Source organism: Aspergillus flavus, chromosome 1, assembly GCF_009017415.1.
Source record: "Aspergillus flavus chromosome 1, complete sequence".
In the NCBI taxonomy this organism is placed as follows: Eukaryota; Fungi; Ascomycota; class Eurotiomycetes; order Eurotiales; family Aspergillaceae; genus Aspergillus; species Aspergillus flavus.
Genome location: NC_092406.1, coordinates 6,153,566 through 6,175,334, shown reverse-complemented (window position 1 = coordinate 6,175,334; position 21,769 = coordinate 6,153,566). Strand labels below are relative to the sequence as shown.

Below are 21,769 nucleotides of genomic sequence, written 5' to 3'. Positions count from 1 at the left end.
CATTCTCCGTCCTCCTACTCGACCAAGATCCTTGCCAGTGCAATTAAGCTAATTTAGGGCGCGCCGTGAGTGGGTCGTGGCCCACCGAAGCCGAGTGGTACCCGCAGAGAGAGAGAAAAATAAGAAAAAAGAAGCCTTGCGAAGCCCTAGAAAGTGAGTAATATGCCGTGGCATTATGACCACCAAAGCACCATACCAATCTATTCCAATTCCACCATGAACGTGCTCTGTAAATGTAGATCTCTAATTTTATATTCATTTTCTCTAAGAACAGTAGAATTCATATCACGAATAAGCCCGCTCACTACGCATGACAATATCCGTCTTCATAACAATCTGACCCTTGGCAATAGGCCCCTGACTACCCATACTCTCGGCATCAGCCTCTCCATAGTAATCCTCATCTCTATGCCCACCGGTCCGAGTCCCGGACTGCGACCCGAGTCGGCTCATCCGGTAACTCGGTCTCGTCTTTTTTGAGCCATTCGACAATGACACAAACCAACTAGGGATAAGTCTCTGGATCGGATGCTTCAGAAATGGCAGACAGGCACAAATAATCCCCGTACTAGCCTCAATAGCACTCCACATCAGCGCATCGAAAGATCCCCATGTTGGATCATTTGTCTTTGTACTTTCAGCCATGGCCGACATGCGAACGATACTCGTTATGCAGACGAAGAGGCCCATGCAGAAGACAATCATCACCCCTATTTTGCGGATACGGTCGAGCTGTAGCCGTGCCAGGACGGGAAGTGGCATTAAGCACACCCAGATGTCCATGGCGGTGTTGTAGCCCGCCCAGGACCAGCGGAATTCGGCGTTTTTGACACATTTTTTAGGGATGTCCTTGTGCCAGCTTGCGTGGACGGGGATGCATTGGAAGATTGTAGCGATGACGAACCCGAAGGTACCTGATAGCACGAGGGCTATGGTGATCCAGCACACGAGACGGAATTTGCGGGTTGGAAAGAGGCGGAGGTAGAAAGCGAGGAAGGATAACTTGTTCAGGCACAGGACGAGTTTGTAGAGGATCTGGAAGAGCCAGAAGAACTACTCAGTCATGCAAGGTTAGTTGGTACCACTGTTTAGTATCTCAAGGAATTTCACACCTTCAATGCGAGGACTCGGTTGCCTCCTGTTCGAGCCACGTCGGCACGGTGGCGACCGAAGGCGTAGTGGCATGCTGAGAAAAACGGCCATATTTAGATTTTATGCAGAGAGTAACGGTGAGAGACAGCATACCCAAGTCGCCCATGACTGTATTCACGATTTGTATAGCCTGTTACATTTGTTAGTATAATTGAACAGCACTAGTCAACGCATGATATACCATGGAGAAAGAGATGATCGCATCATCTGTAGCGATTTTGCTTTTCATGTAAACCTTCCATACTATTCGGTAGGCCACTAATATGAACGCAATCACCGTCAAAACAGCGGTGACCTTGACAAATAAGGGACCTTTATTTGGGACATCAGAGGGACTTAACACCATGGCTTCCCTCGTACAACTGCCACGGTACCCTACACAGAGAATGGACGAACGAATAGAAACAGATCATCAGACAAAAAGAAAATGAAAGAAACGAGAGTGAAAGGGGACTTAGGGAATGTAATCGTCAGCCGGCTGGACGGAAAAAGTCTCAAAAACGATCATGATCCGAGTCTCGTGGAAGGATTTCTGCTCCTTATACGCAGTACTACAGTACCTAGCAATACACTGGTGCTAGGCCTGGCCGCACCCTGTACACTCGCTGGGCTTATTCGCAGGAAAACCATGCTGCAGGATCCACTAACCGAGAGCCCAATATGACCTCCAGCTCCGTCGATGGTTGGTATGTCTGATCCCTGCACATATGGTCCTCGGGCAGAATTGGTCCGTGGTGATTGATGACAAGAATTTCCACTGGTAGGAAGTTGCGGTTCTTGGCACACTGGTCATAACCCACTCTCCCACTGCAAACACCAGAAATTATCCACATCTGTACTTGAGTAGGGGGTTGGACATGATTCATGGTGTCACTGTCAACCGGACTGGAGCCGTGCTGTACATCGAGAACGGTCTTATGCGCAGGAGCACCGGCATGGGTCGTTGTCTTTAGTTTGGTATCCGGTCCGTTCCTAGTGGAAAGGATCCACCCCGGTGGGATCTCGATCGATTCCCCGGACCAATTAGGGCTGTTATTTGCTATTCCCTGAGCTCGGTCAAACCTTGTTATGGCTAAGCAAATGGCAAGGCTTGCGAGGCTTGCATGGGAAATCCGCACTAAGGGCTAATGTGAGACTAAACAAATTGTGCTACACACCAATCACTACGCTGTAAAGATAGATACGTAATCATTAATTGAATATCCCGTATTGTAGATTAAATTAAATGAAAGCAGCACATTAGCGCCGGTCAGTATCGGCACAATGCGCCCTCATACGATCCAGCATCTCCTACAGCTGAAACCGAAAGTCTGGGTGCGCATCTCCGAGATCCTGAACACTTTCCGGAGTCCACTCCTTCTCGGGCTGGCTGGCGCGACGGCGGTTCTCTGCGCGCAACCCGAAATAGTACACCGTGCTCGCCACTCCGGCCATGACTGCAAATCCTAACCCAACGCCGAATCCCACCGGGTATTTGGGGGACTGGCTGGTGATAAACACGTTCCCGGACACAAAGGCACCGCAATTGCCAAATGCTGGAAGCAGGCCCATACCCACGCTGCGCTTTACTCCTTTGCCGAGGTTAACACACAACCATACCACCGTGATTGACATCATGATGAAAGCACCGGAAGCCACAAAGAACATGCCCATATAGCGGACACCCGCTGGCAGATAGTGCGCCAGCTGGACACTCCAACCAATAATGATCAAAACCGAGCCGAAAAGAGTGAATAGGAAGCGGTGTCGTAGATGATCACTCAACCAGGCACTGGACAGCGTCAACACAAATGCGACCGCATAGATAGGAATGCCGTGCGCCTGAGCGGAGCGGGCGGTCCAGCCAAGGTCCTTGAGGATGGTGGGCTGGAATGCTACGAGAGAACTGGCGCTTTCTTCGGCACCGATGTAGGCCAGGACACTGTTGCACTGATCAGCGGGTCGACGCATGGAAGCACAGCGAGAGACAAATAGGGCTTACCAGATCCATATCTTCCAGTCGGCCGCCATACTGAGTACCCGTTTGAACGAAATGGGGTCGTTGCGGACGCCACCACCATCGGCCTCCAGGCGAGCCAGCAGCAACGCCTTCTCCTCGGGCGTCAGGAAATTCGCGTCTTCTGGGAAAGGTACGACAATCCAATAGCAAACGATGCTAATACCCATGGTAATGATGGCTTCGATCAAGAAGAGCCTAGAAAGTCAGACGAGAATATTCAGCGAGAGAAGAGAGCCTACCATCGCCACCCTGCGTATCCGCTGAGCTTCAACCCCGTCAAGAGACTCGAGAAAAGCTATATATCGAGTGAGCAGCGATCCAAGCAAGTATTATCAACTTGACTAACCCCATTGATTGCGCCGGCTGCCATATTGGCACTGAAGAAAATCGCATAGCGGCGCAGAAACTCATCCCGCTTATAGTAGCTCCCGATCAAATATGCGCAGCCTAAGCATGACTCTTTATCAGTATTTATTCATCTGAGGGATTGCATCGAAGGAGCTACGAACCAGGAACAAACCCTGCTTCACACATCCCCATGAAAAATCGGCACGCGATCAGCCCTGTCGCAGTCTTGGTCAAGCCCTGACCCATCACAAATAGCCCTACCGAACGATCTCCCATTAGCACACTCCCAGTTGAAGCAAAGAAATGCGGCCTCACCCCAAGTGAACATGTAAAGAACCAGCATTCTAGGACCGAATTTCTTCACCAGTAGATTGGCGGGCACTCCGAAGATCACGTATGCGACAGTGAACATTGTAACGGCGACATTGTAATCATTTCCGACCATATGCAGCTCTTTGACCATTCCAGCGATTTTGGCATTTCTTAGGTGAAATACCCAATGTTAGCTTTGGAATAGCAAATGGTTGAAGCAGGAGCAAATAGCTCACCCGATATTCGATCGGTCCATGAACGACACGAGGAATAGAAACCATAGCGCAGGGATGATCCGCCAGTCCAATTTCCGTAGCAACTTTTTCTCCAAGGCTGGATCAAAGTCGCTGCTCAAGGACTCTGCGACCCGGGGCTCAATATCTCGTTTCTCCATCGTCGTATGAAATCCAATGTATTACTCAGAAATGGGCGGAAGAAATTGCACAGCACGATGCGAGGTACCCCTGGTTTTGTGTATGGAAAAAGTGTCTTCTGGCTCGGGATTTCCGAAGGGCACAGGAGTTAGTAACTAACTAGAATATGCAGGTAGCCCAATCTCCGTGAGAATCAAAGAATTAATCCCTGCGCAGGCGAATATCCTTTAATGGTGGGATATGGCACGGGTATCATTGCCTATACACCATTATCTTAGGACGCCCCACCATGGTCTACGTGGACGCACCTTGTGGACCCTCAAGGCCAGTCTGGAGCGCAGGCCATATATTAACCTGAACTCACACCGTGTTCGGCTCCACCACCTCGGCCTCTAACCTCGTGCGGATTCTCATCCCTGCATTCCAGCAGTAGCGGTTTCAAACCGCATCCTCCGGAGAATACCCGGCACTGCCCGTTCTTTATAGCCACAACCAGACTCGGGTTATATTAACCGAGCAGCTGCTGACAATGCAACTATCTACCACCGATCAGGGCTGATTCTTGATCAGATACAGGACTATACCTACTGCAATTTTGTGTTACTCTCCTAACATATGCTCAGTCGCCCATCTTGTTATTATATAAGTGGGGCGCTGAATCCTTACCTAGACTGGCCTCCCAGCTACGATTTTGTGATGCTATTAGCAGCTATAGCCTCATGTGGTGCATCAAATTGTTTCAGTAGTACTTACCAGACGGTCTTGAAATCGACATAGATAACATCGGGGCTGAACCGTAAACCTACAGTAGGGCTACCTGGAGTCTTACATAACCCCAGACTGGTGTACAAAACTATCAGCTCCCCGCAATAGTCCGGGGATTAGGATTACATTGGCACTTGAATGGACGCATCCAAGGTATCCCCAGTTTAGTCCTTCCTGCTCATCCGAACTGTAACACCGCCAAGCCGCGCACTTTATGGATCCCATGGTCCCTATTGAAGGATTATCGATGCATAAGCCGACGCCGGCACCCTTGTTATACCGCAGGATGCATGTACAGAATCAACATGGCTTAAGTCCAGAGCGAGCTTACGGTTGCACATGGCGAATGTATAAGTACTCACATGCAGGCCAGATGCTGCTCAACTTAGCGATGGTCACTCATGTCACATTCTCTAGATTTTCTCTATTGATCAATCCAGGAAGATGACTTTGAGTGCAGAATCATCCCAGCTGCCATGGGCTTTGGGCAATATTGTTCAACAAGTCCATGGAATTCCAATTTGGGGTACCGTCTTAACCATATTGGTACTTGTAGTGTTGGTACGTATTCTCTTCATACTAGTCTCGTGTTGCTAGAGCAATTCTGATGGCTGTCGCATGGCATCCACTAACTTCACTCTTTAGCACTATGCTATCTACGCAGTCTACAACATTACATTTCATCCACTTGCAAAATACCCCGGACCGAAAGTGGCAGCGATGACCCGCATAGTGTATACCTCTCACTTACTCTCCGGCAGGCTCGTTGAGTTCCTCCACCAGACACATCTGAAATACGGAGCAGTAGTGCGAGTCGCCCCCAATGAAGTCATTTTCACTTCGAGCCAGGCATGGAACGATATATATAACGTTCGGCAGGGCGCGCCAGAGATGGGCAAAGACACACCACTATACCAAAGTTTGGGAACTCCTCCTACGATCGCCGAAGCAGGGCACGACCTTCATCGCCGGTATCGCCGTCTACTTGCAAAAGGGTTCTCGGAGGCTGGATTACGGGAGCAGGAGCCCGTTATACAGCAGAAGATCTCCGTGTTAATCAAACAACTCCATGCTGCGACAGCAAAAGGCACTACGCCGGAGATGACATCGTGGTTCAATGTGGGTTATCTATCTCTCTCTCTCTCTCTTTCTCTCTTCTGATCTCGGTTGTGTAGTTGCTTACTCTTTCCAGTTCTTCACGTTTGACCTGATTTCAGAGCTTACCTTTGGCGAATCTTTCAAATGTCTAGAGAACGGCCGGTTTCACCCGTGGATACTCATGGTCACTCAGTCCATAAAGTTCAGAGCCATTATTCAAGCGCTGGGATACTATCCTTTACTATTCAAACTCTTCATGGGCCTGATCCCGAAGTCCTACCAGGAGGCATTCAGGGATCATCAGAAACTTACTTCTGAGAATGTTCAGCGTCGAATAGACAAGAAAGTCGACTATACCGACCTAGCCTCGAATCTTATAGATCCGAAACACAATCTCGAAAGGTATGAGATCGACGGCAACTGCGCCGTACTTATTGTCGCTGGAAGTGAAACCACCACTACTGCTCTTAGTGCGACTATGTATTATCTGACCCAAAACCCCGAAGCAAAGGCGAAGGTGATCAAAGAGGTTCGAAGCTCCTTCTCCAGTGCAGAGGAGATTACCGCGATCAGCGTCAACCAACTCAAGTATCTACCGGCGTGCTTTAATGAAGCTATGCGAAAACTTCCCCCCGCGCCAGCTGTGTTTACCCGCCGTGTCCCCAGGGAGGGGGCATATATTGCAGGAAATTGGATCCCGGGAGGCACGCACGTTGGTATGTGCCATTTTGCTACGAATAATTCGAGCCTCAACTTCAAGGATCCTGAGAAATATACCCCCGAAAGATGGTTGGGTGATCCTGAGTATGAAGATGATGCTCGCGCTGCAATGCAGGTATTCAGTGTCGGACCGCGGAATTGTATTGGGCAGAACCTTGCAAGATTGGAGTTGCGCCTTTTGTTATCCCGTGTTATATGGGAGTTTGATTGGGAGCTGGACCCTGTTTCGGTGGATTGGGACAAGGACATGCCGGTTTATCTTAGTTGGGGTATGAAGCCATTGAAATTTCATTTTACGCCTGTGGTTCGCTAGTCTGTCGGTGGTGAGGATGGTATTTGAACTTCCAGTACGATTACGTGGCTTAATTGTGATGACCTGGTTGTATTGCTCGGTGAAGAAGACATTGATATAAGAACGTGGCCATTGCATAAGTCATGTCAAGTCTAACTGCTCGTAACTCTTAATACAGGTGTCCACATTCTTTATAAGATGCGCGAATTAACCCTTAGGATTTTACATTCTTTCTTTAGCGAACTTCAATCTCTCTACGAGTAGAACCATAGCTACACTCTATACTTATATGGAAAGCTGCGTTAACGTGGAGACTAGTGACCGTTGGATACTCCACAGCCGACTTTCATCCACCAATCTGACTCGAATTGTCTGTTACTTTGTAGAGTCCAGAACTATCCGACAATTTCGATCAAGCCCAATGCATTCGTTACCCGAGTGGCATTTGAAATCCAGACTAGCTATCAGGCATAAATACGAATGGCATGCTACCCGCTAGCCTCACAGTACATTGAATACTTTTCTAACACCTCAGCGCCGATAAGCCTGTACCACATCTTCAGACGCTGTGCAATCTGCTGGCGTAATTGTCCCCCCATGGGTGACATGATCAAATCCGCATCATGACCCCATTTGGGTAGTGTGATAGCTGGGCATTTGAACGATGTTGGCAATAAGGAAAGATGGACCCCTCATCCGGCAGAGGCTGAAGAGTGCCCTGGACCGCTAGACGATCAATGCACATACGGAGCATGAAAGGTTGTAATGAATGAATGGATAAATGAATCTAGACTGACTCGAGGGCCTGAGAACACACTGCACTTTTCTGATGCTGACAGAGTCAAGGAACATGGTCCGATTGGTTTGAGGTAGCACATCTGTAGGATATCCTTGCTCTTATGCCACTGAGACACCCTATCCAAGGGAGTTGCACGTACTGGGAAGTACTAGGGACGCTTGGACGGTGGTACAGATGTAACGAGGTATGCGATCAAATCACCAGAAAGAGGGAAGGCTGTAGAGTGAAACATGGAAAGCAATAATATCTGAGGCATCACAGGTATGCTGATCATCTCTAAGGGAACTATAATGATCTGGCCGGTCACCCGCCACAGTTGATGAAGGGGTGTCCTCAACAACGTGATTGATTTCGATCCTGACCGTATTGGTCGGAGAGCGGCAATAATATTGCTTGTGCTAGATATCTGCTGGTACTCTCACTATCGTCCATATATTTCCTGGCGCAGAAGGGGGACGTATTACAAGCAGGCCTTCACGGCCTACAATACAAAGAAGATTTCCAGTTTCACTCTATTATCTTCCGACTGAAGATGGCGCCATCTAAGAATAAGGTTCAGGATACAAGTTGACAGGAACACTCGCGATGAAGTCGCTCTCACTGGTACCACTATGCGACTTATGAGATCTACCAAAGACCTCCCACACTGGAAGATATTTTTTGGTTTTTCCAATATTTCTGAAAACCCTTTCCATCTCACTGTGTGTCTTTAGAGCTCTGAATGCTTCTGTACATTTCACCCGGTCATTTTCATTCGAAAGGGCGATGCGCACCTGAGCACAGTAAAGGATGAGCGCTGCAAAGCCCGAGGCATAGGCCGTCGCAACGGATGAGCCTGTGAACCATTGACTTCGACTGGCAAGTCCATCGTTGTTGTCATCACCCTCAAAAGTGTCACCAGGGAATATGTAGTGGACGTTATCTTCTCCACCGACTTGGGCGTGTAAGTTACCATCTACATCGGCACCACCGATTTTAAATATAGCACTAGTGCCAAAAGCAGGGTAGGTATCATAGGTATCTGGGCCTTGGTCACTGGCGGAAGAAAATAAAAGTATGTTTGCATTTTGTGCCTCTTGCAACGCGCCACGAAGCTCGTTGAATTCATCACTGATGTTATTGACAGCCGGCGCGCGGATCGACCAAGACATGCTGATAATATGAACTTTTCTCTGGACGGCGTATCGTATGGCCTTATGAGAGGTCAGCATGATTTATAAGCTGGGGGTATCAAGGTCTTACATTTGCGGCACTGATGGGTGTAATGCAGCGCTTGTTTGTTTCCCGGTCATCGCGATCCTCCAGCTTCAATACCAGGAGATTTGCCTTTGGACAAATACGGTGGATTTGCTTAGCCATAAGGGTCCCATGGCCACGACTTGAGTTGTAATGTGGAATCTTAAATTTCGGATCATGAGGCTGTGGACAAAAGCTTCGTCCGGTGATAGACCCGTACTTTTTGAGATCCATCTGTTCAATGTCGACTCCGTCGTCAATGACGGCGACCACTATGGGCTCTCCTCTCTTGTGGATCTGATGTTCAATATCTGAATCATTTTCTAGAGCGGTAAAGAGTGTCTGGTTGAACGATTTCATGCATTCTGTCCATTTCTGGGTCTGTTTTTTCTTGGGACTGCTGATTGACAATGCACTAGTTTCCTGATTAGCATCTTCACTGAGCTTGTGGTCAAATGCCACCTTTAGGGCTCGGAGCTGGTTTGACAAGCCTCGACCAAGTTGGTAACTGAGCTCCTTAATCTTCAAGGAATCCTTCAGTATCTGCTCTCTGATTATGTATTCAATCTTTTTCTCCACAGCCTCTTTTGTTCTGCCCGGATGGCTGTCAATATCTTGAAGCTTTTCAATTTGGCGCTGGAGCTTATCAAACATTTCGCCAATAAAGGTCACAACGAATGGCTCAGTCATTTTCATAATAGCTGCGCAGTCGACCAAATTCTCGTCACTTTCCTCTGTTGAGGGAGCAATCTCTTCAAAGTGTTGAACCATGCCTTGCGCGATATACTTTGACATCTCCGGGATCAGTACTTTGGTAATTCTCTGGTACGTAGCTTCGATAATGGCCTTTCCTATACCAACCACCCCCCGCTGTCTGTGTTCGTCAAGAATACTCTCGCTGATGCTCTCTTTCAATGCTATCTTGAGATCATCGACAAAATACTCGTTGTGAGCCACTTCCTCCGCCCGGTCGCTGATAAATAGCCGCCGAATTCGTCTTTCGAAAGCACTCAGGTTGATTTCAATCCGTGCTTTCGATTCCCGCGACTGGGTCTGTTGTTAAGTTTCAGATCCTACAAGCTGGAGAAGGACAACGTACGGGGAGTACATGCAGTGTGATTTTTTCAAGCTGCTTTAATCGCCGAAGCCCTTCTTGTTCACTCCAACCACGGAGTACCGCATTGCGTCCACTCCAGTACAGGTTAAGATGCCTCACCGTTGGGGCAGCTTGTTGAATGACTTCTGGGCATATATCTACCTTTTTCCAGTCCCAAGTTTCCACGCCTTTGGGCTTGAGAAATCTTTCAATCGCCGTGTCGGTGTGGGGTGGCTCCTCCAGGTCCTCTACGACGATCTTGAGAATCGTTTTGACACCTTCCAGTTTCTCGCTTTGGAAAATTCGTTCAATATCTTCTAGTGACCTTTTGGGGAGCCTTTTATTTGACCGCCTTTGGGGAGGCTGGCTTGGTTTGAATTTAGGGATGTGCACATATTGTAAGATATCCTCAAACTCCAATGTCTGTATCGTTTGTTGGCATATCTGCTCAACAGAAACGTTGGACTTATTACTCAAGTCAAGGTATATCTCCTTGTCTAGTTTGCGATGTCAGTCAAACAGTCTAACACACACAAGATGACGACATACTGGCCAAGGTATTTCGCCCTTGCAAGATTTCTAGAGCGGCATCGTGCCCCCGTTCCCTCAAGTAGTGCATTTTGAGAAATCGTTGGATCCACGCAGACTCGATATCTTTGTTACGTTGCTTTCCTTGGGCAGATATTGAATTTTCAAGTTGGGTAGTCGACTGTTCGGGGTCTACCTGAGACTCTCTTCCTTCTAGCAGTTTTTCATTTAACTCGACGCTTCCTTGGCCCTTTTTCAGTTGCCCCGGACCCTTCTGAAATGCCGGTTGAATCTGGGAAACCCCGGGAGTGATTCGCTTTTGTGTTTCATTCATCTGCGGTTTTGCCTCCTGGATATTTCTTAATTCTCGCATAGCATTGCGCGCTCTTTCACCATCTTTCTCGGCTATATCCCCGGACAGCTTCAGGGCTCGGTTCCGTGTCCACAGATGGTACACGTAAGGTGACATTTGTTCGCATTTGTTGTTAATGAAGAAATTGTTAAAGTCGCCATTTTTCTCTTTGCGCATAACCGGGTCGCTTTTGTTGACAATGGTCTCCACGATGAGATGAAGATCTTCATGATCAAGTCGCTCGTAGTCCACTGCCAGATGGAGAGGTGTATTGCCATTGTTATCTTTAGCACTAAGTGTCCCCGCTGATGCGCTTTCCACCAAGGCCCACAAGTCTCTGCTTTTCTTCTCAATGGCAAGATGTATGCAATTCTTTCCCGAATCATTTGCATGCGCAAGAGCTTCATCAAGGTTATCAAATGCTTGCAGAACACGGTAGACCATTCGGTCATTCTGGTCACGGATGGCTATATGAAGAGGGGTGTCGTTGTTATTATCCCGCTGACACAATATCTGGCCATGCTCCTGGGCCAGATACTGAATCAAAGGTCGGACCTTCTTAGCTGTTTTCTTGTCCTGGTGTTTGACAATTAGATGCAGTGCAGTGCTCTTTCCGGCGTCAACCTGCGTGGCCAAATACTGTCTCGTTTCTGGTGAGACTGTCTGCCATCCATTCTTGTCTTCCAATTTCAGTAAAACATCATCCAGCACGGTCTTTAGTGAGATCTCGGGAGTAATGCTTGGGAATGTGCCCTCTCCATCACTTTCGCCTTGGTCCACGTCGGTCCTTCGTCTTCTGAACCGTTTAGCCATTTAATATAACTTTTGTCTGAACTTTGAAGTACGGAGTTCGTCAATAGTGTAAACTACTTACTTGGACTAGGTGAGATAGGCTGGAATAATTGTACTAGTAGTGCCACGGACGTTACAAGTCGTAACATTAATTACAAGTCACTCGCTAGCCTTGCCCGGTGGGGTTGGAGTATGGGTCAATGTTGGGCGGGGTGAGCAAGTACTAAGTACAGCAAGTGTGATGGGACTCTGCATTATTGTGACAGTGGCTGCATACCTACAGGGGTTGTCAATAGACAGCGCAGACAGCGCGGAGTTCTACCACGTAGACTCAGTTCATCCTATAGTAATCTACGAAAGAGTTCACCAAAATCTTTCTCTATATCTCCACCAGTTCAAAAGTATGGTTAGTCGCCCTTGTAATTTGGCGATGCATGCGCCTTTACCCTATTTTGCAGTGTGGTGTGGATAGAAGCGTCAAAGATCTCTTCCAGTTGGACAGATTCCAAATCGTCAATATCATAAACCAGCTGTAGCATGTTTGTTGGAGCTCGCTTTGGGTTATACAATATCGGATCATTAGGATCTGTAGCTCCGAAAAACCGCTCCTTCCAGCTCTTTCCGTCAATCACATATTCCACCTTGACGTTCGCTTCGAATTTAGACTCCTGTTGCCTTTCTAGGCAAACTGCAGTTCGTAAATAAGTGGGGACACCTGTCTTGGTGGCTTGGTTCTCCTCCAAAGTCCAACTGACGCCAGTCGAATTCCCGTACACGTCACAGGTTTTGAAACCCTTGATTTTGGTACTATTGGTCGTGGTGCGATTGGTCGTCTTGGACCATCCATAAGACGCCCCCATGCTGACCCCCATCTGCTCAGCCCCGGCTTGAATCTGACCCTCTCGCTGGCAAGCCTCGTCCTGATCGACCGGGCAAAGAGAATACGTCCCCTGGGGGCTGATTGCATGGACAACAGGTCCAGCAGCCTCAAGGGTAGAGCTGCGGAATTCCAATGAAATTTGAACCCATGGAATCCTATTCTTCCACTTGACTCCATCGAACCGGAATTCGAAAACGAGGAGGGTTGCATAAAGTTCCGATTCAGGGCTCAGTTCCCCATGTATAATCGCGAGTGATTCTCCCTGGACGTCGACGCTTCCATGGTAGGCCGTTATTGTTCGACGCTGCTCGGGAGCCTTGGGATCGTTTCGGGTGTGGTAGCCACTTTCTTCGCCTGCTTTCTCGGTATGAATGCCAAATGAGGTTGTTTGTTCGTTGTCTTCGTCGTCGGTGGTGAGTTCTTCTGTGACTTGGACGAGAGTGTTATCCATTTTTCTATCAATTTAAGCTGGTCCTAACTAACAGTTTGCGACACAACTCGGTATATATGAAGGGATGGGAGAAGATAACACTGCTAGATATATATTGAGGTGCGCTATACCCGTATAGAACCCTATGCCCAGGTGATAGCCCCCAAGTAATGTAATAAAATTAAAATATCAGCCAAATCAACCGATCACTTAGCAGAAAACATGACCGACTTACCCTTGTCGTTGCGATCCGTGCGATCACACTTACTTAGTTGCTGTCAGAGTAAAATATCCGGTGAGGTGTTTCAAAAGTAATTGGACTACGCAGTTTATTATCACGTGATTGTCTACCAATCAGGTGACAGTCCGCTGTGTATAAGTATTGTCTATTGGTTAGTGGCCACGTAATTCTTACTAGGGTAGTTTAATTACTTTTGAAACACAGCTCCGCCCACTACGCGAAAAGGGAACTCTTGGATGCGCTCTGCTTGGTGTTTTGATTTCTACCCCTCTCCGCTAATGTCGCCTCCTGCATGAAAGATTGAAAGATCAACAAACCGTATTGAACCACGCATCATGGAGGGGGATATTCCAAATCTCAGGCAGCCCTTTTTTGTTGGCGTTGTTTATGTTGATTTTTATTTTTATTTTTCTTATTCTGGTATTGCATCCTGAATATTCATGCACCAATGCGTTGGCCGCAACCTCCCAGCGACCCCTATAGGTGTGACCATGCTGTCTGGCGCACATTCGGAATAATCCCTATCAGCTTTTGAAAGTTTCCACTACATCCAGATTATGTGGTACGAGGGAGGAAAGTGAGACTATTGACCACTTTTCCTTCTTCGCATTCCAAGTGTTTCTTCCTCCAGTCAGACACCTGTCTATCATGGCTGGTCCAGAATCTGGGCTATTTGTCGAGTGGCCTTTATCTGACGACTCATCGACCCTAGACTCTGCTGGACTAGAGTAAGTAGTCCGTAGTCCTCATGATAGCTCAAGTCTTTCTGGATATTGACGCTTGCACATAGCCTAGTCCTCGTCCACGGTCTTTATGGTGGCTCGGACGAAAGCGTCAAAAGCCGAGTCAGCCCAGGATCTGGTTCCAGTGCTTGGATCGATGGCTATGCGCAGTCATCGAATACTAATTCAAGGGTTCTGATCTTCAAGTATAATTGTGAAGACATTTTAGCTGGAATTTATACTCGAGATGCAATTCAACGGCAGGCAATCTCTCTGTTGAATGGGCTTAGTACGCTAAGGGAGAAAGCACCAGCTGTATGGACCTATGAGACCTGAGAGTCCTCACAAGTTGTAACTCTCGATACAGCGATCTATTATGTTTATTTCACATGACATCGGTGGCTTGATTGTTAAAGATGTAAGTATAATCACACTTGCAATACACAATCACTGATTGTTTGACTATAGGCACTCCAACTCGCGGCGATTGATAGTGCCAAGTGGGCTGGAATTGCAGACTATGCTCGAACACTGGTGAGCGTCGTGTTTCACTCGACTGGAATTCTGTTGTCTTACAATGGAATAGATATTCTCCGGCTGTCTGCAAAGAAGTAGCGACGATCTCGAGCTGCAAAATCAGGTCTCTGCCTTCCTACTTGGGGTATACAAACCAGAGCTTCTAAAGATCTCCCCATCGCTTGCCTATGTGCCAGGGATCATCGATGCAACTGTCGAAATCAATGGCTTATTTGTCGAGTCTAAAGTCTACCTACGCAGCTACATGGTCAGCATCCATGCCCATGAATCTACACCGGGACGCATCCATCATGTAAGACGCTCAAATGCATTGAAATGTACCGTTCTGATATGTTCCAGGTGTTTGACAGATTTTCTGGAACATTGGGATTCCCATTCGAAACATGCATAGCTGAGGAACCTACAAAAAGTCTTGAAGATAATTTCTCGAAAATCCGAACCCATCTTGCTGCACAAAGTTCAGGTACGTGGAGCAATTCTATCTCTATATTATTAAAGTGCACTCCCTGCTCGGTCTCTAAAGCGTCACCTTTTTTGATAAGTTCACTTATCTCACCAAGTGCAGTTCTCACCTCTCCACAGTCCCATCTAATTGACCGTGAAAGACTGTTTCTTTCACTTGCTCACCCGATTGATCCGTTTACTACGGCTCCCAATGCCAACCACGGGATCCATCAGATCGATGCTGTCAAGAAATGGCTTCATTCACCCAGAGACCAGGTTCTGCATATCTACGGCACGCATGGAGCTCACGAGGCTGGTGAGCAGTTATTCTACTCAATCCAAAAATTATGTCGAGAGGATAAGAATCTTCACCTGACTCTATATTTCTCGTTCGATGGCTGGGATGAACGTCGAAGTTCCTTGAATCGAATGCTTTCAACTTTGTGGGCTCAGGTCGTTTGCCACCTGTCCGAAACATATTCAGGTTGGACTGACACCGTGCTGACGCAAATCGCCCAAGAGCATTGCTGGACCGATATAGATCTGATTAAATGGTTTCGCAAACTTCAGAACTGGACGCCAGTGCGAAATATTTCCTTAGTTGTCAATTATGTTGACGAATGCTCCAGTGCGTCATATAATTCCCTAATTCAGCTTCTATCCCAGATGCCCTTCGGAAACAGCTGTCCTTGCTGGATAGCCATTACTAGCCAGAAGCATCTGGACATTGCGCAAGGCCCGTCGACTTGGCAATCTGTTGACCTGGGCACAGTAATCACCGACATGAGACTTGAAAGTCCCACAGACATGGACTTTGCTCGTCTTCTTCAATCACACCCTGAGTTAACCCTGCAGAGGCCTTTAATATGTGAGACGATAGAGTCTTTCTCCAGTGGGAATTCACTGAGTCGACACATATTGTTTGAACAGCTCAGAAAGAATAAAAATTGGTCATGGGATATCACCCGCCTGGTATCTTTCCTAAGAGAAGCCAACAACAATAAGTTCTCTGTCGAACTCATCCTTGATCGGGTACTTCGAAGCCTGGGGGATTCCAACCTTGTCCATTTAATCCTAACCTGGCTCATCTATGCTGCCAGGCCTCTGACAGTCTGGGAACTCGCCACCGCAATTAAATTCACATCGCGCCCATCTCCTGAGCCATGGGCCAACTTCAACGTCATGGGTGCTCGTGAAACTGGCTCTACTTTGGAGTCCTGGCTTGCGGGTATTGTCAGGATTGAGCATAATGAGATTCGGATTCCAGATCGGCGAGTGAGAGATATATTTTCTCAGTGCAGCAATGCGACGGACAATACATACATATGGCAGGAAATACGCGGAACTGCCGAATTCTATATTACCCAGTCCTGTCTTGAGTATCTCACTCTTTCAGATATACAAGAAAAGATGCAGGCACGCCTTCCTGCTTCTGCCTCTGAGTCGATTGAACCATCATGCCAGCTGAGGCGTCGCGACCTTTGCTTCTACGCAACGCAGACATGGACGTACCACGCTGCCCAGATCTCTGCCCCATGTGATTATTCTAGTCTCTTGGACAGTTTTACACGGTCGGAAGCTGCTCTGGTTTGGGCCAAGGTATTCTGGTCAGTTTCAAACTGGGCCACCCGACCGAGCCAGACTTTCGGATCTCTTTACCCAGTATTTGCTGGAGTAGGCCTTTCAAATATCATCACCCCTTCAGGCCAACTGGACATGAGCCAAGGTCTTATCGAAGCAGCAAGGAATGGACAATCCTCCACTGTCTCTGGGCTTATATCCAAACTTGAATACTCTGAGTCCACCCTCTGGGAGGCTCTTCTAGCTGTTCTGTCATTTGGGGATGAGAGAATTGCGCTAGAGATCCTCGGGATTCTTGAAATATCAGAAGGCAAGGAAGAAGAAAAGCGGCAGTGGCCACCTGCCCTCATGTATCGCGCAGCATTCTTAGATCTTCCAGATTTTGCAGAAAAACTCCTCCAGATGGGATGTGCGCCTGAACCCGGTGGTCCAATGGAGGAGAAAACTTTGAGAACTCCATTCCTGACTGCAGCTGCTTACAACAGCACAGCAACTATGCATGTCTTGATGAAACATGGAGCCGATATTCACCATCGAGGAATGCTCCAAAGAACGGCTTTACACTATACAGGAGACCTCAACTGCATAGAAGCAGCAGAGGCACTGGTAACTGAATGTCACGATATATTAGACCAGGGAGAAGAGGACGGTTTAACGCCCGTCTATGAATCTTCTCAGTGGGGCCAATACGCAATGCTTAAATGTCTTCTAGAATTGGGTGCCGATCCAAACATGGGGGCTTGTACCAAGACAACCACCCCTCGCTGGTCGCCATTGGTCGCCGCTGCAGAAGAAGGACACGACGAGTGTGTCCGAGTCCTGCTCGATTATGGTGCCAATACCAACATTCCAGGACCGTGGGGCACGGACACTCCATTGCGGTATGCTGCAGTGAATGGCCATGAAGCAACATGTCGGGCTCTTCTCGATGGTGGGGCAGATCCTAATTGCCCCCTTATCAGTCCCCCACTTCTCATAGAGCTATTCAATTACTCAAATGAAATTCCGTCCTCGACGATGCTTAATTTGTTGGATCTATTTCTAGACCGCGGTGCCCAGGCGAATGCCAAGGACGAATCGGGAACGACGGCCTTAACAATGGCAGTGACACGCGGAGAGGAATCACTAGTGAGATGTCTGCTAGATCACGGTGCTGATCCAAGAGCGTCTGGAGATCCCTTTGGTCTACTCGCTATTGCTATAGATCAAGGGGGCAGTTTAATTAGGCTTCTAGCCGAACGAGGTGCTAATTTAGAGACGAGAAATCATCAAGACGTAACTCCATTGATGTACGCAGCAACCCGCTGCCATACAGACGCTTTGGCGGCCCTTCTACAGTGGAATGTTGTCATCGACGCGGAAGTCAATCATACCAAACCGGACTGGCCGGGCTGGACGGCATTGTGTTTTGCCGCGAATCATGACAATCAAAAAGGTCTCAAGTTGCTGATAGAAGCCGGAGCAGATCTGAGCCACCGTACAGCGGATGGTTTTTGTCCAATTCATCTAGCGGGCGAATGCAGTGCCCTTCGATTATTGCTGGAGTATCGCAAAAGAATAGATATTGATGAGCGCACTTCTTTCGGGTCAACGGCGTTGATGCTAGCAACAGCGGATCCACCTGCACCCATTGATAGGATCAAGCTATTGATCAATGCTGGTGCCAACCTAAATGCTCAAGATAAAAACGGCGATACCGCTTTGACCCTTGCGGCCTGTCAGAACAATATACCAGCGGCGTCGATATTATTGCAAGAACCAGATATCGATATCAACTCAGCCTCACCGTGCTACGGGGCTGCCCTGCATCAAGCCTGTCGAAACCAGTCCCTTGAAATGATGAAAATTCTAGTTGAGCATGAAGCCGACGTGAACAGAACAGTACCCGGCATTCCTGGGACACCATTACAGTCCGCATGTCTTGTGTTTGGAGATTATGAGTTTGAGGGCATTAGGGAACGCATTGAATATCTTATGGATAAAGGTGCCGACATCACGCAGTCCGGAGGCCTTTTCGGCGGTGTTCTCAGTGTAGCAGCCCTCCAGTGTGGGTCAGAGGTGATCGAATTTTTGATCACCAAAGGTGCTCGGGTTGATATATGCAATCCTCATCGCTGTATGCCCATTCACTATGCTGCTTTCCATGGCATTGAGACTTTGGTCTCTGTAAAGGAAGCGGGGGGTGACGTTACAGTCCGTGACAAGCTAGGACGCAGTGCATTACATTGGGCAGCACAAAATGGACGAGTACGAGCCGTTGATTATCTCTTGACATCCTTGGGTGCGCATGCTGTTAATGAACGCGATATAGACGGCTGGACGCCGCTCTGCTGGGCTGCACGAGGAACAAACGGTACCCCCTTCCCTAGCTTAGCTGGTGAATCGTGTGACTACTTAGGTACCATTCAGCTACTTCTCAGGTCAGGGGCAGATGTCTCTGTGAGCGCCTCCATTGGCGATGAAACCTGGTCCCCATTGAAAATCGCATGCTACAGTAGAGCACCAGTAGAAATTGTCAAGGCTCTGAGACTGTCTCCTGAGCAACGAGTAACTGAAGATGAAGTGAAGATTGCGGGCAGCAGATCTGGGTGGTGCGATTGTTGCCATTGGGTAAGTGACTTCTTAGTTGTGATCTACTTCTTATACTATATCAAAGCTAAACGCGCTGCAGACCCTATCGGGAATATATTACACATGTACGAAGTGCAAGGACTTTCATTTCTGTCCAAAATGCTACGCAAGACGAGATATCATCCATGCGCCACATACAGATCACATATTCGAAGAAGAGCAATATGATCCTCCACCTGAGTCGGAGTGGAGATCACTACTCGAAGAGCTGAATTCCAACACTGAAGAAGAGCAGGACTCTGACTCATCTTCTGAGTCCAGCGATAGTAAATGGCGAGCTAGAGGCCGAATTTGGTCACGTCTACGTCATGCCTTTTGGGGGAACTCGTCGGAAGATAGTGATTAAACTATGCAAAGTCCTAATGGAGCATGATATACTTGCACAGCCTGGCCCAGCAATGAGCTCACATAAGCCTTCGGCGAGATAACAGGAGGGCTGGGAAGTCAACTGAGTTGATATCCAAACTTAGTATAGCAGATTTAACAGCTACAAATTACATATTCAAGTCTCCGTATTGTCAACACCATAAGACACCTATATAATGCACCTTTCCCAAGGTCATAGAGCGCCGTTGATAGGGCTATGCAAGTGATGCGCCCAGCCTGGCATCAAGGGCTCCCTAACGCCTAAACAAGTGAACGGCATTGTTAAACCGTAAATAGCATGATTTCCCAGTAAATATATAGACATCATCGCCTCTGCAGTGTTCCCTACCTCTGATACTCTTGGTTTATCATTTTATTCAGGTAATACCAAGACAACTCTGTATAAGGCCTCGACGCTTAGACTGCTCAGTGTATGATTCAGCTTACACTAAATCATCTAGATCACCTGTGTTCTAGACTAGATCACCCAGCTCACCTACAACTACCAAAAAGAAACGAGCCCCCAAGGGCGCTTTTGCGTTTTGGCCGAGCTTATACCGTTGACTTGAGTACGGCTGAGTGGACAGCAAGCCCTGTTTTCCACACCCTATGGTCGTATGTACTCGTTCTTTTCTTCTAGAAAATTATATAGAGACAATTGAATGGAATTAATTGTCCTGCAACAGCATTCCATTCAGTCTCTGGCGTGTAGTCCATTGTTGGCCTGCCAGATCAGGCCCACTGAGCACTCTGCATAAACTTACCCAAGTAGGACTAGCGCCGATGAGTGGTAGATCTGCATTCATGCCTGAGGCCTCTTGACCGTTGTCTATCACTGAAGCTCCTAGAGCATTCTACGTTTTTTATAGTGGAACCTAACAAGCCTTTGGCCTTGTGAGTCGTAACAATGTTGTAATGTTGAAGGATGACGAGTGTAGCTTTATAATTGTACAAAATTTGTATGCCTCAATATTATGTACCTACGGCAATTCTTCATTGAGTGGTCAATTGAATTAAATTTTACCTCCTAACGGGGCGATGGTCTGACCGAAAAACAGAGAATTCAATTCTGTCCGTGAGACCTGAGTCAAGGATTAAAGTTTTTTGTTGAGATGAATTTCAATCAATTGTACTCCGTACTAAGTCGTGGCAATGTGGCATACAATCTCCACGTAACATCCACAGTGGAGAGTGTGGAAAGGGGCCTCGACTTGAGTCACGATGGAAAAATTCTATAGTTCTCATTTCTCCCCCGTGACTCAGGTATCGTGACCCCGGTCAATACCCCATAGGGAAGGACCGCCATTCCGAAATAGGCTAAAGGATGGAAACCAGGGGAACAAGGCTCTCAAAATTCACATGACTGGACCGGGTTAGGGCTAGGGTACGCCGACCGGCATGATGCGGCTTATCTGACGTCATCGGCCCCAACGACCGCGTTTGCAACGGCGTCAAATCGCCTCTGGTAGCCGACGCTTTCCAGCGTCGAACAACCGCAGATGTTGGTCGGATAAATCAAAAGAAGGAGCTATGACTTCTAAAAGGAAAGTGTTTCCAGTGAGAGATTTTATCCCTCACCGCGTGATGGATCGAAAAGAGAAAGGGATAGGCTGCTGACCCATGAATCTCATTCTAGACCGGCCCGGCGTCCATGATTTTAGGTAATGGAAATGAAGAGATTTCTTGGGATGAAATCACGTTGCGATCACGTCACGGCCATTGGCATGGATCGTCTATAAATATCATCACGCAACGAATTGCGTGGCTGTCGTGTCTGGATCTGCTGGAGTATTGAATTTATTATTTGCCATAATTTGTATTCGAATTATTTCTAGGGGCAATTGTAGTTTGAATGGAAAGGAGGGACGGGAGGAAGGGAATAGAATTCGGTGCCTGGAAGTCGATCAGGAGAAGACAACCGATTCTATGAGAGATTTTTTTTTTATTTTCTCAATTAAATGGATTTCCCCAATTTTGAAAAAAATCGAATTAAAAAAAAGGGAGATCGACAGGGAGGAGATGAGGACCTGAGGTCCTCCGCATTTTCCTCCCCCGCATTTTCATTAGGTAAATG

General features: G+C 47.6%; 7 protein-coding genes across 7 annotated transcripts; 2 read left to right on the top strand and 5 right to left on the bottom strand.

Annotated features, from left to right (window-relative positions):
• Positions 1-226: 226 nt before the first annotated feature.
• On the bottom strand, positions 227-1,660 carry F9C07_2280312 (uncharacterized protein). The gene is made up of 4 exons (XM_041288309.2): positions 1,334-1,660; positions 1,246-1,282; positions 1,113-1,186; positions 227-1,053 (listed from the first exon to the last, which is right to left on the bottom strand). The coding sequence occupies exons 1-4, from the start codon at positions 1,496-1,498 to the stop codon at positions 286-288; spliced, it is 1,044 nt and encodes a 347-aa protein (XP_041139869.1). The 5' UTR covers positions 1,499-1,660; the 3' UTR covers positions 227-285.
• F9C07_2280311 (uncharacterized protein) lies at positions 1,661-2,092 on the bottom strand. Its single transcript, XM_071510426.1, has one exon. The coding sequence runs from the start codon at positions 2,016-2,018 to the stop codon at positions 1,764-1,766; it is 255 nt and encodes an 84-aa protein (XP_071366136.1). The 5' UTR covers positions 2,019-2,092; the 3' UTR covers positions 1,661-1,763.
• Positions 2,093-2,331: 239 nt separating this feature from the next.
• Positions 2,332-4,491, bottom strand: F9C07_2280310 (putative vitamin H transporter). The gene is made up of 7 exons (XM_041288310.2): positions 4,048-4,491; positions 3,815-3,981; positions 3,661-3,756; positions 3,498-3,598; positions 3,391-3,446; positions 3,134-3,346; positions 2,332-3,073 (listed from the first exon to the last, which is right to left on the bottom strand). Exons 1-7 carry the CDS (start codon positions 4,203-4,205, stop codon positions 2,443-2,445), a joined length of 1,422 nt encoding a protein of 473 aa, XP_041139870.1. The 5' UTR covers positions 4,206-4,491; the 3' UTR covers positions 2,332-2,442.
• Positions 4,492-5,285: 794 nt separating this feature from the next.
• On the top strand, positions 5,286-7,288 carry F9C07_1171257 (cytochrome P450 monooxygenase). Its single transcript, XM_041284061.2, has 3 exons — positions 5,286-5,511; positions 5,596-6,069; positions 6,143-7,288. The coding sequence occupies exons 1-3, from the start codon at positions 5,395-5,397 to the stop codon at positions 7,079-7,081; spliced, it is 1,530 nt and encodes a 509-aa protein (XP_041139871.1). The 5' UTR covers positions 5,286-5,394; the 3' UTR covers positions 7,082-7,288.
• A 1,113-nt stretch (positions 7,289-8,401) lies between these two features.
• F9C07_11319 (uncharacterized protein) lies at positions 8,402-11,884 on the bottom strand (the record flags this gene model as incomplete). Its single annotated transcript, XM_071507598.1, has 4 exons — positions 8,402-9,052; positions 9,102-10,148; positions 10,195-10,688; positions 10,741-11,884. The coding sequence occupies 4 exons, from the start codon at positions 11,882-11,884 to the stop codon at positions 8,402-8,404; spliced, it is 3,336 nt and encodes a 1,111-aa protein (XP_071366135.1).
• A 386-nt stretch (positions 11,885-12,270) lies between these two features.
• On the bottom strand, positions 12,271-13,194 carry F9C07_11318 (uncharacterized protein; the record flags this gene model as incomplete). Its single annotated transcript, XM_041284069.1, has 1 exon — positions 12,271-13,194. The coding sequence occupies one exon, from the start codon at positions 13,192-13,194 to the stop codon at positions 12,271-12,273; it is 924 nt and encodes a 307-aa protein (XP_041139873.1).
• A 401-nt stretch (positions 13,195-13,595) lies between these two features.
• Positions 13,596-19,852, top strand: F9C07_2280306 (ankyrin repeat-containing domain protein). The gene is made up of 8 exons (XM_071510425.1): positions 13,596-14,142; positions 14,205-14,451; positions 14,504-14,554; positions 14,605-14,670; positions 14,723-14,965; positions 15,013-15,136; positions 15,239-19,308; positions 19,370-19,852. The coding sequence occupies exons 1-8, from the start codon at positions 14,063-14,065 to the stop codon at positions 19,673-19,675; spliced, it is 5,187 nt and encodes a 1,728-aa protein (XP_071366134.1). The 5' UTR covers positions 13,596-14,062; the 3' UTR covers positions 19,676-19,852.
• The last annotated feature ends 1,917 nt before the right edge of the window (positions 19,853-21,769 follow it).

What these genes read in the sequence shown, in the direction of transcription:
- F9C07_2280306 (XM_071510425.1), top strand. Translation starts at nt 14,063, where the DNA reads ATGGCTGGTCCAGAATCTGGGCTATTTGTCGAGTGGCCTTTATCTGAC. An exon ending in CTAGACTCTGCTGGACTAGA is followed by an intron (nt 14,143 to 14,204) that starts GTAAGTAGTCCG and finishes GCTTGCACATAG; the next exon opens with CCTAGTCCTCGTCCACGGTC. An exon ending in TCTTGCTGCACAAAGTTCAG is followed by an intron (nt 15,137 to 15,238) that starts GTACGTGGAGCA and finishes CACCAAGTGCAG; the next exon opens with TTCTCACCTCTCCACAGTCC.
- F9C07_2280312 (XM_041288309.2), bottom strand. Translation starts at nt 1,498, where the DNA reads ATGGTGTTAAGTCCCTCTGATGTCCCAAATAAAGGTCCCTTATTTGTC. An exon ending in CGATCATCTCTTTCTCCATG is followed by an intron (nt 1,283 to 1,333) that starts GTATATCATGCG and finishes CAAATGTAACAG; the next exon opens with GCTATACAAATCGTGAATAC. An exon ending in ACCGAGTCCTCGCATTGAAG is followed by an intron (nt 1,054 to 1,112) that starts GTGTGAAATTCC and finishes ATGACTGAGTAG; the next exon opens with TTCTTCTGGCTCTTCCAGAT.
- F9C07_2280310 (XM_041288310.2), bottom strand. Translation starts at nt 4,205, where the DNA reads ATGGAGAAACGAGATATTGAGCCCCGGGTCGCAGAGTCCTTGAGCAGC. An exon ending in CAGCCGGCGCAATCAATGGG is followed by an intron (nt 3,447 to 3,497) that starts GTTAGTCAAGTT and finishes CTCGATATATAG; the next exon opens with CTTTTCTCGAGTCTCTTGAC. An exon ending in GGATACGCAGGGTGGCGATG is followed by an intron (nt 3,347 to 3,390) that starts GTAGGCTCTCTT and finishes CTGACTTTCTAG; the next exon opens with GCTCTTCTTGATCGAAGCCA.
- F9C07_1171257 (XM_041284061.2), top strand. Translation starts at nt 5,395, where the DNA reads ATGACTTTGAGTGCAGAATCATCCCAGCTGCCATGGGCTTTGGGCAAT. An exon ending in TATTGGTACTTGTAGTGTTG is followed by an intron (nt 5,512 to 5,595) that starts GTACGTATTCTC and finishes TTCACTCTTTAG; the next exon opens with CACTATGCTATCTACGCAGT. An exon ending in AGATGACATCGTGGTTCAAT is followed by an intron (nt 6,070 to 6,142) that starts GTGGGTTATCTA and finishes TACTCTTTCCAG; the next exon opens with TTCTTCACGTTTGACCTGAT.
- F9C07_2280311 (XM_071510426.1), bottom strand. Translation starts at nt 2,018, where the DNA reads ATGAATCATGTCCAACCCCCTACTCAAGTACAGATGTGGATAATTTCT.